The following is a 17500-nucleotide window of genomic DNA, read 5'->3' on the forward strand; positions in this document are numbered from 1 at the left end:
GTACATCACCACCATGTGTCTTACAGGCACACTCTCCCATGGTACATCACCAGTATGTGTCTTACAGGCACACTCTCCCATGGTACATCACCACCATGTGTCTTACAGGCACACTCTCCCATGGTACATCACCACCATGTGTCTTACAGGCACACTCTCCCATGGTACATCACCACCATGTGTCTTACAGGCACACTCTCCCATGGTACATCACCACCGTGTGTCTTACAGGCACACTCTCCCATGGTACATCACCACCATGTGTCTTACAGGCACACTCTCCCATGGTACCCACCATACTGGGTGGCAGCTTTAAAGTCATGTGCTCCACACCCACCCAACTGGGCGGCAGCTTTACAGTCATGTGCTCCACACCCACCCAACTGGGCGGCAGCTTTACAGTCATGTGCTGCACACCCACCCAACTGGGCGGCAGCTTTACAGTCATGTGCTGCATACTTACCCAACTGGGCGGCAGCTTTAAAGTCAAGTGCATGCATTACCTACAGTAAGCAAATTTTGGATACTTCGCTAAGATTTCGGACAGCACATCATTATGAATGAAGTACTTACTGATGGGCATTACCCAACTACCGCCCATAGTGTTTGTACAGTGCCCACTACCGCCCATAGTGTTATTATGGGGTCCACTACCCCTCATAGTGTCGGTATGGGGGTCCATTACTACCCACAGGGTGTGTCTGGGGTCTATTTTTTTCTGTATAGCAGAGGTGGCAATACTGCTTTTCCAATCTCATTTGTTGTTCAATGTAAAATATTTGTTGCTCGACTTGCAACAATTTATATATATATATATATATATATATATATATATATTGGTGTATACTGGCAGCAGGTTTTCTTTCAAACATGTTTCATTGAATATGACCGCATATTCTGTATTTATTATTTTCTGGTTTAGGGCTTCTATCCCTCTAACTATTTTCTTAGCATCAGGGCTTAATTGAAATAGGAGTTCTCCAAAACTCATTTTCGTACTTTTAAGGTGAAGAAAAGAAGTGATTTACTATAGAGTGTATTACACTTATTTGTATAATTTGCACGACGTTTCGAACCTCCATGGTTCATTCTCAAGTGAACAGATCTTACAATACTAGTTGATTTTATACCCGCATTAGGTCAGGTGATAATACAATGAAGGTGAAAACATGGGGGGATACATAAGGGATAAACATAGGGGCTGCAGAAGGCTTATTGGCCCATACGAGGCATCTCCTATCTAAACACAAAGATTAATCCAGTGTAATTGGCCTGTTATGTTGGACATTGTCTTCTGTGTTGGCATCGATATGTTCTTGTCCTGTCCTTACTCTCATGGTGGGTAGAGTAAATAGTTCCGTGATTTGGGTGTTCATGGTAGGTCGCTCTATTCTTATGTGAATTGCCTCAAGAATTTGTAATCTTATTGAATCTTGGGTTTTGTCTATTATGCAAGTATTCTTGTTCAACATTTCTCTTGTTAGAGTAATGTCATGGGCTTGTCTCATGTGATTCCTAGGGGCACCAGATTGAAGATGGCACGTCAAACGCCTCGTCAGCTTGGTCGACGTCATACCTATGTACTTACATTGAAGGTTACATCCTTCGTGGGGGCAAGTGTACATGTATACAACGCTTGACTGCTGTAGAGGGTTCTCCGTCGGCTTCGGGCTGTTTTTGATAAGGAGTTCGGAAGTCTTCTTGGTTTTGTAGAATATTATCAGGTTTATGTTTTGGTTAGGAGTAGTGCTTTTTACTCCTTTACGGATTATTTCTTTCATTATTCTTTCCTCTTTTATATGTTCACTGTGCATGGTTGATTTGTAATATAATTTTATTGGGGGTGTTGTGGTTTCTGTTCTAGGTTCTGAATTATACCAACGGTCCAAGTGTCTTCTTATAGCAGCGTTTATTTCCGCGTTGCTATATCCGTTGTTCACCAATACCTGAGTTACTCTTTCAAACTCTCTACTCACGTTGCTCCATTCAGAGCAGTGGGTAAGCGCTCGACGAATATAAGCATTGAGAACACTGGCTTTGTATCTTTGGGGGCACTCACTTCTACCGTTCAGGCATAATCCTATGTTGGTGGGCTTGGTATATACGTTGGTGCTTAAAGAGGTTCCTGTTTTTGTTATTAGTACATCCAAGAATGGCAGACTGTTATTTTCACTATTTTCATGTGTAAATCGGAGTACTGACTCTCTCTCTAGGTGTCTTTTTAGGTCAATTAGTTCATCTGAGTCTTTTACTATTACGAATATGTCATCTACATAACGGCAGTATACAGTTGGTTTTTGTCTGCTACTGAAGACCCTATCTTCGATGGTTCCCATATAAAAATTAGCAAATAAAACTCCTAAGGGGGAGCCCATTGCTACTCCGTCTATTTGTAAATACATGTCTCCTTGTGGACTGATGAAAGGGGCTTCCTTTGTACATGCTTCGAGAAGACTTTTCAAGTGTGGCTCAGGTATGTCTAATTTGGGGGTCGGCTTCGGGCTGTTTTTGATAAAAACAGCCCGAAACCGACGGAGAACCCTCTACAGCAGTCAAGCGTTGTATACATGTACACTTGCCCCCACGAAGGATGTAACCTTCAATGTAAGTACATAGGTATGACGTCGACCAAGCTGACGAGGCGTTTGACATGCCATCTTCAATCTGGTGCCCCTAGGAATCACATGAGACAAGCCCATGACATTACTCTAACAAGAAAAATGTTGAACAAGAATACTTGCATAATAGACAAAACCCAAGATTCAAGAAGATTACAAATTCTTGAGGCAATTCACATAAGAATAGAGCGACCTACCATGAACACCCAAATCACGGAACTATTTACTCTACCCACCATGAGAGTAAGGACAAGACAAAAACATATCGATGCCAACACAGAAGACAATGTCCAACATAACAGGCCAATTACACTGGATTAATCTTTGTGTTTAGATAGGAGATGCCTCGTATGGGCCAATAAGCCTTCTGCAGCCCCTATGTTTATCCCTTATGTATCCCCCCATGTTTTTCACCTTCATATATATATATATATATATATATATATATATATATATATATATATATATATATATATATATATATATATATATATATATATAAATTGTTGCAAGTCGAGCAACAAATATTTTACATTGAACAACAAATGAGATTGGAAAAGCAGTATTGCCACCTCTGCTATACAGAAAAAAATAGACCCCAGACACACCCTATGGGTAGTAATGGACCCCCATACCTACACTATGAGGGGTAGTGGACCCCATAATAACACTATGGGCGGTAGTGGGCACTGTACAAACACTATGGGCGGTAGTTGACTTCATAGCGACCGTGTGGGCGGTAGTGGACCCCCTGCCGACCCTGTGGGCGCCAGTGGACCCCATACCGACCCTGTGGGCGGCAGCTGTGGACCCTTACCGACCCTGTCGACGCCCTACCGACCCTGTGGGCGGTAGTGGACCCCATACCGACCCTGTGGGTGGCAGTGAACCCCCTACCGACCCTGTGAGCGGCAGTTGACCCCCCTACCAACCCTGTGGGCGGTAGTGGGCCCCCTACCGACCCTGTGAGCGGCAGTTGACCCCCTACCAACCCTGTGGGCGGTAGTGGACCCTTTACCGACCCTGTGGGCGGCAGTGGACTCTATATACTAATCCTGTGGGCGATACTGGACCCTATACTCATCCTGTGGGCGGCAATGGACGCCATACACATCCAGTGGGTGTTATTGGACCCCATACTTATTCTGTGGGTGGTTGGAGCCCCATACCCATCCTGTGGGTTATAGTGGACGCCATACTCATCCTGTGGGTGGTATTAGACCCCATACCCATCCTGTGGGTGGTTGTGAGCCCCATACCCATCCTGTCGGTGGTAGTGGACGCCATACACATCCAGTGGATGGTATTTGACCCCATTCCCTTCCTGTGAGTGGAAGTGATCCCCAAGTTTGCGTAGTTTACCCCATAAACATAAGAACATAAGAACAAAGGTAACTGCAGAAGGCCTATTGGCCCATACGAGGCAGCTCCTATTCTATAACCACCCAATCCCACTCATATACTTGTCCAACCCGTGCTTGAAACAATCGAGGGACCCCACCTCCACAATGTTATGCGGCAATTGGTTCCACAAATCAACAACCCTGTTACTGAACCAGTATTTACCCAAGTCTTTCCTAAATCTAAACTTATCCAATTTATATCCATTGTTTCGTGTTCTGTCCTGTGTTGATACTTTTAATACCCTATTAATATCCCCCCGGTTATGTCCATTCATCATAAACATTCCAACATTACATCGTTTTCTGTTAGCGTTCCTACAAAACATTCTTTAAAGATTTTTAAAGCGCAAACTATGGTATATAATATTGATTGGTGAAGCACTGTCATTCTATGTAATAATTTTTAATGCTTATTATAATTTACTAAGAACAACTAATATTTCTCAAAACAAAACTACGAGCCTTCAATAGGATGTAGCTGATCTGTAATATTCTAAGAGCATGGACAATAGTAGGTAAATTTCACAACCCATGTGGGACATGAAAACTACAATTTTCCTTATAATTGAACCAATCACGACTATTCTGCTATCTATGTTGATGGACGGGTACTGTGACACGTAAATTGGTACGTGAGGAAGAGTTTGGGCCTTGGTAAAATAAGTAACTGGAAATATATCACATATGTACTAAATCATATTCAACATATTGACTTTAAGAATTAAGTCATATATGTGCTGTCTTGTGTGAGAACGGGTTGCACCCAACACACCAACCACCCCACACTCAACACACCAACCACCCCACACCCAACACACCAACCACCCCACACCCAACACACCAACCACCCCACACCCAACACACCAACCAACCCACACCCAACACACCAACCACCGCACACCCAACACACCAACCACCCCACACCCAACACACCAACCACCCCACACCCAACACACCAACCACCGCACACCCAACACACCAACCACCCCACACCCAACACACCAACCACCCCACACCCAACACACCAACCACCCCACACCCAACACACCAACCACCCCACACCCAACACACCAACCACCGCACACCCAACACACCAACCACCGCACACCCAACACACCAACCACCGCACACCCAACACACCAACCACCTCACACCCGACACACCAACTACCCCACACCCGTTGGGGTGGCGTTGTTATCACGCCAAACCTGTCTCCTGAAGCCCACATCAAAAGAATAACATCAGCGGCCTATGCGAGGCTGGCTAACATCAGAACTGCTTTCAGAAACCTGTGTAAGGAATCCTTCAGAACCTTGTATACCACATATGTAAGGCCAATCCTGGAGTATGCAGCCCCAGCATGGAGTCCGTACCTAGTCAAGCACAAGACGAAGCTGGAAAAAGTTCAGAGGTATGGCATTAGGTTAGTCCCAAAACTAAGAGGCATGAGTTATGACGACAGGCTACGTGAACTGCACCTCACGTCGCTGGAAGACAGAAGAGCTAGGGGAGACATGATCACCACATACAAAATTCTAAGGGGAATTGACAGGGTGGACAAGGATGGATTATTTAACACGGGTGGCAAACGCACATGGGGACACAGGTGGAAGCTGAGTACCCAAATGAGCCACAGAGACATTAGAAAGAACTTTTTCAGCGTCAGAGTAGTTAGTAAATAGAATGCTAACGGTATGGAGTTGCAACCCATCCTCCGAATAGACAGTACGTTTTAATACTAAGTGTAATAAGTACATTTTCATACTTACGTATTTAGTACATAAATGCACTTACCTGGCTGTTCCAGTTACCGGCTGGCCTCCCTAGAATATTCTCCCCGAGACGAGGAATACGTTTTCTTTAATGTAACGGGTGGGCTGTTTTCTTTTCTTAATTTTTGCGGATACTCAGTCAATTTTGCTTATACTTGTATACTCGGCCCAAATTTTGCCTTTATAATTTAAGGTATCATGAAAATTCGCCGCTTTTGAGGCAATTAAGCATAGCAGAAGGACAGTCACTGACATTCAAAGGAAAGAAGGAATGAGATAACTATTTATATTACGATTTAAATCCTTCTAATTTTTGCTCGTTCGTCAATGAGAACTGATGCCAACGCACTGGCCAATAAACTGAATAATACTGGCCACTAAACAATAGATTGATTGATTGGTGATTGATGAAGATTAAGCCACCCAAAAGGTGGCACAGCCATGAATAGCCCGTAAGTGGATGCCCTCTCTGAACCATTACCAGTATCAGTAGATGATACTGGAGATCTGTGGAGGTGCGATCGCACCCTGCCTGACGGGAGATGTCTCCCGTGACTAAACAATAAACTGAACCTATCATAAAGAAGAACGACGACCATTGACCGTCTAGTGCTCCAACAGAGTGTAACTGTAATTAACAATACTCAAGTCCTGACCAACAGTCAAATATTAATCCATCAGCCACGAAGCAGAGCGTCTCCCAACATCAATCCTAGTGCAGGGTCCTGTGTGAACAAATTTTCCGATTTTACATAGGTTTTCCGTGACAGACACTAACAATAGTAGCCTTGAAGAGGAAAGGAAATCGGCAGATTTTCGAAGGTTTGCCTGATATTTTCCAGCTATACAGTACTTTAAAAGAAAAGTTAACAGATGTTTGACTTTTATCCTTCTGTTTCCAACCATCCAATATTTACCAACCATCGGGATGAATACTTATATGACACAAACTAGACATATTAGTATGAAAAAGAACTAACAATTCTCCAAATAGTAGGACGTGATTCAGTTTTCATGGAAATATTCATTTTCGGGTGTTCGACTTCAGTTTGGAAATATGAAAAGGCACAGTTTGGTGCATTCAGATGATAAAGCTTTATGACATTAATTACAAATGGCATAAGAAAGAAACAAATATTAGTTATATTTAGAACCTATAACAGAAAATAATTTAAGTAAAACAGTTGATATAAAAAGCTGTATATATTTAAAAGTTGTTAGTTTCATCGCAATGAATGTAAACATGTGATCATTCGTTCAAAAACAATAACACACGTGATCCTAGATTTTGCAGTCATGGGGAGAACAAATCCTTCATGCAAACTGCACCTACTATCAAGAAGAAGAAGATCCTAGATTTGGGCATGGTATGTAAAGTTTTCTCGGCATTTATGTAAATAATTCCTTCATATGTAATATTTTACTAATTGAAAAGAATGCAAATGTTTCATTGCTGTTTAGTTAAATAATTTTCAAAAACTTGTTGCAGTATTAAAGTTTTGCTTGTTATGTGTAGGAAGAATACATTTTACTGCATATTGGTATACACATTCTAATACGTTTTTAGTATGCAGCATGTTGCTTTTATCAATTATGTTTTTTATAATAAGCTTCCTAAAAGGTTGTAACAGATCCCATGAGCACCACACCAGAAACAAATACCTATTTGATATTCCAAGAGTACGACTTAGTTAAACTAGAAATGCTTTACAAATCAAGGGATCTCGAATGTGGCCTTCCCAATTATGTTAAAGACTGTACCTCTCCCAACCAGTTTAAGTTAAAAACTAAGTACTAGCTAATTAACTCAATGTAACCTACCTCACCCCCAAAATGTCAACCCATCTCTTCTATTTAAAACAATGCTGTTTGTTGACCAAATTGTATTTTACTTTTTTTCTGCCATGTTTCACCCCCCCCCTCCCTTTTTTTTCATTTTTTTCTTATTTTTTCTCAACACAATTTATACTTTAATCTCTTTTAGTATTAAGTTTTAGTCTTAGTGTTTTTCCTGCCCGAAACACTTTGCGTAATAGTGGCTTTAGGCATTGTATGTACTAGCTCTATCTATAAATCCATCTACTTTTGTATCTTACCTTGTATGTATGTACTTTACCTGAATAAATAATTGTATTTGTATTTGTAATAGGTAGATGATACAGAAAGCAGTACAATGTCTGTCACAAATCCTTTTACTGCGGCAGCATTAAGACCACAAGTCAGTAGAATAAATATGCCTGGAAGATCGACCCCAGCCAGCATACTAGCAGGTAAAAAAACATTTAATCAGCTTTTGACAAAATTACAAATAAAGATGTGTTATGTTATGTCATTGTGTTAGGTTAGCCTAGCTATTATTTCCAATTTGTTTTTTAATTTGTATTAGTATGCAGTACTAGGCTATTGTAACAAATTGGAATGTACAACGTCCAATATTTTTTTTGGCAGATTCGTTCTTGGCTCCTGAAAACTATCTTTACTTACCAGATGTACCAAGAATAAATCCGGACAATAATGATGGTATTGTTTATAAAATCATTTGATTATGGCCTTTATAATACATTAATATCAAAGTTTACAACCTTGTGTAATACAGTAAGTCTTTGTTTTAACAATAACAACAGAATTTTTTTTCTATGCTCAGCATAATTGGCTTGAAATCCATCATCCCATTATAATTTCTATCACTTTGATTATTGGTTTAGACAATTACATCAAAACATTTAATGTAGCTTCTCTTGCTACAGTTATAATGTATCCTATTGAGAATGTATATTTTTTTAACAGAAGGTCTCCAGACACTAGCAATTTTAGCTAAAGAGAACCTTCATCGTGAATATTTTAAAATAAACTCGGCTCTCCAGAAAAAATGTGAATATATGAAGCGAAGTTTAAATATTGAGGACCTAAATTATCTGAAGCCTTCAAACAAGAAAGGAAAAGGAGAAAATTACTGCAGGATTATTGAAATCAATCAAACACAACGTTCAAACTTATCAGAAGGTAATTTTTTATTTAGTTATTTATTCCATGACCCATGTTTGTGTGTTCCTATATCATAGTATAATGATAGGTTTAATTGCTAGTGTAGATTTCATTTTGCCTCAGACTTAAAATTATTTAGGTTTTTGGTGTTTTATTATTCAAAATTTGTTTATAGATAATCCAAGGTTATAGTCAACTTCTCCTTTGAAAACAGATATTTACCTGAATGCCACAAACTCTAGTAGCCTAGAAGAGTACAGGAAGCCCGCGGCTTGTCGAAATTCCCCCCATTTGCCTTTATGATCTTTTTTTGGGTATATTTAGAAATTCAGCACAGTTTTGGCAGTTACAGCTCTGGTGGGTAGGCAGTTCCATGTGTTAATAACCCTCTGGGTCAAAAATAATTTCCTGTTGTCAGCCCTACATTTTGGTTTGTTGAACTTGAAACCGTTGCTCTTTGTTTGTATTACATCTGAACCAAACTAGCCAAACTTTTTTTGATAATGCCATTGACTGCTTCATATCTGGCAATCTTTCCCTGTGTCTTTTTTTTTTTTTTTTTTTTTTTTTTTTTTTTTTTTTTGAGATATATACAAGAGTTGCTACATTCTTGTACAGCCACTAGTACGCGTAGCGTTTCGGGCATGTCCTTAATCCTAAGGGTCCCTGGAATACGATCCCCTGCCGCGAAGAATCGTTTTTTCATCCAAGTACACATTTTACTGTTGCGTTAAACAGAGGCTACAGTTAAGGAATTGCGCCCAGTAAATCCTCCCCGGCCAGGATACGAACCCATGACATAGCGCTCGCGGAACGCCAGGCGAGTGTCTTACCACTACACCACGGAGACTGCTAAAGTCTTATGACAGATTAGGCCATATGGCTGCCATATTGGTCTGCCCTTGCATAGCCGCAAATACACCGGTGTTCGGTGGAGATAGGGGCAGCGATGGTCATAGACAGCAAAAAAATGTAGATAGTTTACAAATTAAAAATAGATAAAGTGTTGTGGAATTACCATACTTAAAGGTTGATTTTCCGCCAAACAGCCCTTCTGCCTGCTTCTCTTTCACCTCCACACATTCAAAGTTCTGACTTCTCAACTAGTGTACCAACATATACTCAAACATATTTACCAGCTGCAGAACAAACACCAAAATCATTGAATTCTGGTACGTCCCTATTTGAACTATGTAATGTAATATAATCTTAGTACCTAGTATCTACTATATATATATATATATATATATATATATATATATATATATATATATATATATATATATATATATATATATATATATATATATATATATATATTATATATATATATATATATATATATATATATATATATATATATATATATATCATAGTCTAACTAACACATTACTGAAAGCTGTCAGTTGTTCTAGATGCTTATATAATATGTATAAAATACACTTTTATTTATTACATCTATTTGCTCTTGAAGATTTTCCTGACTAATGTAGAATCCCATATTTCAAAGTACTTACTTGCTGCAGAACTGGAGGAAATTTATGAATCTCAAGCAAGCATTTCTGATTGGCAAAAAAGAAGAAAAAATAGTGAGATTAAATGGGGAGAACGTAGGTCAATGTTGTTTAGCTGGACATTGTCAAAGTTGGGTGTTCCAGATAAAGGTAAATAACATCTTTAGTGTGTAATTATGGGTAAATTTCAATGCAATTATGAAATGCATGATTAATGTCAATCTCTGAATACACTTAGATGTTTGTCATTTTTAAACTTGGTACAGTATACAATATTTCTAAATCCAATATTACCATTCAAAGTACATAATTACATTATTTTTTGGAAAACCAGGCAAATGTTGTGTACAATGTAGAAGTTGTGAGGCAAGCATAAAATGTGAAGACTGCTTTCATTTTTTGTGTCATAAATGTGATCAGCAGCAGCATTTTGTAATGCCTTTCCACCAGCGATTCTGCTGGAAAAATGGGTTCTTCGAGCCTTTAGACCCAACACAAACTGTGTGTTCAGATGGGAATGTCATTCACTGGAGTAAGTAATGTACCTGTAGTCTGTTTCTTATACTCTCATTTCTATCCTGAACCAAGAAGTGTTTAAAAATTTTATTTAGTTCATGTAATTTTTTTAGTAGTTTTTGTATTGGTCATTTTCCTCATTAATTATTGATTACCTCATTAATTACAGATTTTTAGTTAAATAAATGAATTTTTATTTGTTATTAAATATAAATCTTTCATGTAACTCCAGTTAATGCTAAAAAAATTATTAGTAATTTAAAATGTAATGATTGAAACATGTATTTATTTTGCTGCATAGCTGATCTTGTAAATTTAATTGTTACCAGAGCCTGTTGTACCAGCACATCCACCTAATTCCTGCCCAAACTGCAGTGAGAGCAAGTTCACAACTTTAAGCTCCAATAATTTGTGCATCTTTGTAACTTTAAGTGGTAGGTTACTTTAAGAAACATTTATTTGATACTAGTATTGGTAGCTGGCATTGCTCAGGTGACCCAGGCTACAGTCTTCATCAATATAACCATTTATACTTCACTCTCTTTACCACTGTATCTTCACTTATGAAGACGTATTTATATCACATACGTATTTATAACCATACAGAGACTTGTTTATGGGTTGGTTTACACATATATTGATAGCCACACTTGAATCCCTTGCCAAATAAAATTGTTTTACTTCAATTTTTTTTATTTTTGTGTGGGGGGCAGGAAGGTATGATCTGTATACCCCAATATTTAGGTGCAAGTGCGGATATGTAGATGAAGAACTTGGGAAAGCCATGCACCAGTCTGGTTTTTATTCAACTGGAAGAAATAGTAGCACTTTCTACAGCATAAATCTATTGGATTCCTGGCATTTTCTCAAGAGAAGCAGCCCTGGAACTTCTCTTCAGGCATTAGTTAGTGCACTGGAATTATTTGGTGCTTCTCGAGGGCGTGTAAGTTTTCATACCATTACTGTTTTAATAGTGCAAGTATTAAATTGGTGTATAAACTTAAAAACTAAGTTTGTTACTAAGCAAATGCAGTGTCATTATTTAAGAAATAGGGTTAAATATTATTAAATTAATAAATAGCATGAATATTCTATATATATATTTTATATATGTCTAATATCATAAGAAATGGAAATGGATTACCAATCTTTAACAATTTCTCTTTTTATGTAATGCTCATGTAAGTATATTTTCATTTCCTGCAGGTATTTATAGTCTGTTGCTTAACATGCCACTGCTTGGCACTTTTTGATAATTACTTACACACATTTTACATCTTAGCATGGTCCCATCAATTTTGAAACAACAAAAAGAGTCTTCTTTGAATGGCGTTTCCATCAGTATGAACTTGGGAGAATAAAAGGAGAATTTGACAAGGGGTGCCCTGCATGTGATACAACACCTGTGGCTGTACATATTGATGTAGTAATATGTTTGTAGTACTATAAACACAGCACTGTATAATATTTATATAGTGTCATGCAACTTTTAATCAGATTTTTTTTTAATTGTTAACTGATTACACCTTTATTACTTGCCTTTCAACTTCAGTTGAATTTTTTTATTTGGACTAAGGCTTTACTAATTAAAAAATATTTATTTCACTATATACATTCATTTAGAATAGGAGGGATTATGATGTGAATGCCAGCTTGGGTAGTTGAATTACTTTTAAGTGAAATGATGTTTAACTGTCATCAAAATGTCTCACACTATGAACATTCATTAATTTAATATCATTCCAGAGGGATCAGAAACTCATATTATTCTGGTGGTATCTTCGCTTGTGACAAAGAAGTTCAAGATCACGTTTCCACTATTCAGAACCTTAAAACTCAATTAAGAATATTTTTACATCTGTTCGAAAGCCTAAAAATAGGTTTTCAAATAGAAACCTAAGACCTAATACCAGGTTTTTACCCATACAATATTTGAAGAGTACCTTTATATATTAGCTTGAGACATTATCAATAATGTATGTTAATTGGACGGTTCCTAACTATATCATGTTCAAAAAAATCTATAAAATATATGGAATGCATATTGAATGATGAAAAATATTACATAAAAAAAAATTACATTTATATATGACTAATATATATATATATATATATATATATATATATATATATATATAATTTTACTTTTGTCCAACAGAGTAGCCATATGTGTGGAGTGTCGACATTGAAAGCTGCCAAAAATAAACCTGTTTCATTTAGAAGTTTGGATGAAACTAGCATAAGCATGGCTTCCTGTCGACATGGAATTATTCTTGCTGCATTGAATATGTATCAGGGAGAGCTCTACAGTTATGCCCACTATTTGCAAATGAACCGTTTACAAAATGTGTCCTTCATATGCCAGGATATCATCTGTAAATACTGGCCATGGGCCTTAAAGATTTCATCAAGAGAACAGCAGTTCTCACTTAGGCAAGGAAAGCCTTTTTTAGGAGTCCTACATGCCAAAGGACATTCTTGGTATTGTCAGGTAAATAATCTAATACTGTAATAATATTTTGACTTCGTTTTACTGTAAGTTGGAAAATATAATTTCTTTTAAACTCTTATATGTAAGGATTTATCTATGTTAAATGCAAATTGTTAATACAGTAGGTAGTTTTTAACAAACGTTATGCTATTATGTCAAAGGTTTTGTATGGAGGGCGGTGGCAAGAAGGAAGTGGCCTGACATCTGGGGAGGAGGCAGAGCAAGTATTTTCCTACCTTTCAAGATATAACAACAACACTAAGAACATGCTTAAAGCTGGTATGTGTTAATTTTTGTTTAATCTAGTTCTAAATTTTGTACCTTTCAATCAAATCAGTACAATGGTAATATTTGATGGTTATATATATCCAGATAATGTTATAAAATACAGTAATATAAGAATATAGGAAATTGCAGAAAGGCATTTTGGCTCATATAAAGTAGCATTATACTCATATGCAACCAACATATACATGTATAATCCTTGTTTGAAAAATCAAGTTGTCCCTGTTTTTATGCTTTCTTTCACATCCTGATATTTTTAATCTTATTACTCTACCACTGTTTTTGAGTTCTTTGTTTCCTCTGAAATAACAATTAATTCATTCCACTTAAGACAGCATCAATATCATCATCCTTTTACTTTCCAATCAGTATTTTGAGACACACAGTATTAAGATGTCAATGAATAACTAAATTTATTTCCACAGAGCGTACAGAAGAACTGACAGAGGGGGCACTCTTTTGGAATCACAGAAAAATTAATGGAATGCCTCGGGCATTAGTTGCCAGATTCAGAAAGGTATTAACATATGAATTGTTCTATTCAATGAAAATATAGAATTATATATAAATATGCAATTGTTCTATACAATGAATCAAGTGTATATACATGTTTTTATTTATCTTTAATCTTATTATAAGACACTAATGGTATTTTCTTCTCATAGACAAAGTAAAATTGGATAAAAACCCACTTGTGTATTTGGGAAATTTATGTAAAGAATTACACCAAGTCTTTCACACACTCCTTGGTGCTTTGTCAAGGTCTGAATCTGAAAAACACATACTCAGACCTTGACAAAGCACTAAGGATAGTTCAAAAGACTTCGTTTAACTCTGAACATAAATTTTACAATAAATATGATGGCATTTATTTTTAAATAGGCCACAGAGACAGCTGCAGCAGTTTCAAATGAGATTCACAGGCTTAATGTCCCAGAATCTGTTATTGAGAAATGGAGATCAGAATTACTGATCATTGCAAGATCCTTAAATAACAGATCCTCTGCCAATAACATTGAGCATACTATCGAGGCATATGGAGAGAATATAAGGCATCGCAAAAATCAGATTACCACTTATGCAGGTAGACATTAATTGCTTTTTTGTTTGTTCACTGAAACCTAAACATTAATACAGTACACAGTTGTTAAATTAGTTTTTCTATGTAAAATACTATTGGTGCAAATCAAATATTTGATAACAACCTGAAACTTTACAGTTTCATCTAAAATGAGAGCTGTATTGAGAAACAAAAATGAAGTTGAGAAAGAAAAACTACGAGATCTCATAAAAATCTACAATCAGAACTATCCGGATTTGTCTGAAGCAGGTGTTTTAACTGGCATCCTTCCATGGCACAATTTATTGCTTCATCAAAACACAAGTGGTATTTACACAAGTTCTAATGATTCATTAGTTTTCTCAGCATTTTCAAATATTTATATATTATTTGTATTAATATTACTTTTATATATGGAAAGACTGCAATACCATTAAATTGAGTTTGTTTTCTAAAGGTAAATTTTATAGATACAATTTTTAATGATGTTTAATTCACAAATGATTCCCATTATTATAATTTGTCAATCACATACTGTATTTTCATTTTGCATTATAGTGTCCCTGACTGAAAAAAGAAGTGCAGTGGAAAAGTTTGAGCTCCAGAAGAGATGTAGAGAGGAGGAATCACTAACCATTCAAGAAATGATAACATGGTTACAGTACTACAAAAAGAAAAGGGACAAACTATCCGAGTATATTCAAGAATTACAATGTGATTCTTTCCCTTCATGTCTCTGCAAGGTAAGAAATTCAAAATACTTTTTGCAATTTAGATCTTCAAAACACTCAACTCACTTAAATGTGTTCAATTAGTCAGAGTAATATTGCCATCACCTTTCACATTTAAACTATGAAACACTTCCATTTTCAAGAGTGGTACTGTGGAGAATATGGCTTTTATTATTATTTGTATCCTTTTGTTTTACTTAATCTATACTTTTATATATTTGCATTATGTACAACTAAATAGGTACCGTATATATTTGACTCTTAAGATGTTTTAAATATTATATTCCAGGATTCTAACACGTACACCATTGAAAACTCAATTCTGTCAGAAGAAGAGAAACGTGGATTATTGGCTATTCTCAAGCAGGGTCAAAAGCAATGTGCTGACAAGCTTACTGAAGCCAAACATTTATTTAGTTCCTACCAGCCAAATGAGGTCTATGAGCCTTTCTTGGAGCTCTTAGAAAGTGATGAAGATGAAGACATGTATTTACAAAATGAATAGATACAAATGAACAAATCCACAAGGGCCATGATGAGGGTTCGAACCTATGTCTGACAGGATCCCACACGAGCCTTAATGGACTGTGTTACGACATGGCAAAAGATCGTAGATTTAAGGCATCACGCTATTGTGATTTCTGTGTTTAACAAATAGATACAAGATAGGCTTTTAAATTTTTAAATTTTTACTTACTTACTTTTGTCCTGTTGCTTGGTTACATGAATTGACCACACAAATTATGTTGCTTAGTTACAGAGATTCTTATAACTACGTGAATTTTGTTCATTTATAAGCCCATTATGTGCCTCTAAAAATTTCCACTGCCACTCACAGGATGGGTATGTTGTGCATAATAAATAAACTAAACTAATATTTTATATGCATATACTTTTGTCTTTTAATACAATAAAACTGGATTATATTAAAATATTTTCCTCATGCTGTGTTTTTCTCAACCCTCTGAAACTATCACTGGAAAAAAAAAAGTGGTAGCCAAGAGGAGGATTCGAACCCCTCACTTGGTACTCTCAAGCTAGCACTGTAGACCACCATGCAACTACTTTGTGAAAATTAATGCCACCTGGGATACCACTGAATCCTCTGATTAAATCCAATTCTCAATGATGCATCACATCAATATGATTTCATAATACAAAGGCATGCATACTCTCAATATAAAATACCTTAAACACTCAAGTGAGTGTTGTGTATTGATGTGTGATTTAAAAGTTGAGTAGGTATGAAGGACAAGTACTGGGCTTTATTGTTTGGGATGGTAAAAAATCAAGTCAAAATGTTTATTCAGGTAAATGTACATACATAGATGAGTTACAAACATAATGTTGGATTTATAGATAGAGCTAGTGCATACAATACCTAAACTCATTAATGTGCACAGCGTTTCGGGCAAGGTTTGGGTGTCACATTTCATGATTGCTTGAGAGGGAAGGAAAGAGAGAGAAATGGGGAGATGGAGGCAACGGGTATTTGAGGCTGAAATACGCAGAATAGAAAGCTTTCAATAGAAATAGCAGCAGTAAAAATTCGTCCTGAAGTGTCATAAAGGACAGGGGTCGTAAGAAGACTTTGAAAAGACTGCCTACGGATATCATCAGGACTTCCAACCATTCGCCGAGCTGGAGGACGAATGAACGTCGTCATTCCTTCATTTTCTAGTGTGTGGATTGGTCAACATAAGGGAGGAATCCTGATTATATGTGGCATATTTAGTCGAGCATACAGACGTATGTAGGTGAAACCTTGCTGAACAATGGTGTGAGTTGAGCGCACTGAGAGTCGGTACAGTATCTCGCAAGTGTGTTCTAGACCACACTTGAAAGTAGACTAGTTAATATTTGCTATTCTGCTGCTTATATGCTCTTGGCAACAAAGTAAGGTGTAGTAGAGGGGATAGTAGTAATAATAAGAACTGCAGAGGGCCTATTGGCCCATACGAGGCAGCTCCTATTATAACCACCGAATGAGAAGGAGAATAGAAATAGTAATAGAGATATAGATAGTAATAGAGTAATAGAGATACCGAATAGAGATAGTAATAAGAATAAGAAGAGGATAGCAAGGGAGCGTAGGAGCAGACAATGAACAGAAAAAGGGAGAAGA

The 17500-nt window shown here is 37.0% G+C and overlaps 1 protein-coding gene across 10 annotated transcripts; it reads left to right on the forward strand.

Moving 5' to 3' along the window:
- The first annotated feature begins 7011 nt into the window (after positions 1-7011).
- LOC123747894 (uncharacterized) lies at positions 7012-16318 on the forward strand. Of its 10 annotated transcripts, none has more exons than XM_069335270.1 (16): positions 7012-7160; positions 7943-8063; positions 8242-8313; positions 8581-8796; positions 9828-9950; positions 10305-10442; positions 10627-10824; positions 11138-11242; positions 11522-11751; positions 12967-13299; positions 13461-13578; positions 14010-14101; positions 14467-14668; positions 14804-14971; positions 15203-15387; positions 15665-16318. In XM_069335270.1, exons 1-16 carry the CDS (start codon positions 7110-7112, stop codon positions 15878-15880), a joined length of 2568 nt encoding a protein of 855 aa, XP_069191371.1. In that variant the 5' UTR covers positions 7012-7109; the 3' UTR covers positions 15881-16318. The 10 variants fall into 10 exon arrangements, with proteins under 10 accessions (XP_069191371.1, XP_069191376.1, XP_069191375.1 ...); XM_069335272.1 differs by having other exon boundaries at positions 7043-7160; positions 7947-8063; XM_069335275.1 differs by lacking the exon at positions 14804-14971.
- Positions 16319-17500: the final 1182 nt, after the last annotated feature.

Source organism: Procambarus clarkii, chromosome 32 (assembly GCF_040958095.1).
Source record: "Procambarus clarkii isolate CNS0578487 chromosome 32, FALCON_Pclarkii_2.0, whole genome shotgun sequence".
In the NCBI taxonomy this organism is placed as follows: Eukaryota; Metazoa; Arthropoda; class Malacostraca; order Decapoda; family Cambaridae; genus Procambarus; species Procambarus clarkii.

Coding starts and splice junctions, on each gene's coding strand:
- LOC123747894 (XM_069335270.1), top strand. CDS start 7,110: ATGCAAACTGCACCTACTATCAAGAAGAAGAAGATCCTAGATTTGGGC. Junction 11,752..12,966: donor TTGGTGCTTCTCGAGGGCGT/GTAAGTTTTCAT, acceptor TTTGTCCAACAG/AGTAGCCATATGTGTGGAGT. Junction 14,972..15,202: donor GCTTCATCAAAACACAAGTG/GTATTTACACAA, acceptor TTTGCATTATAG/TGTCCCTGACTGAAAAAAGA.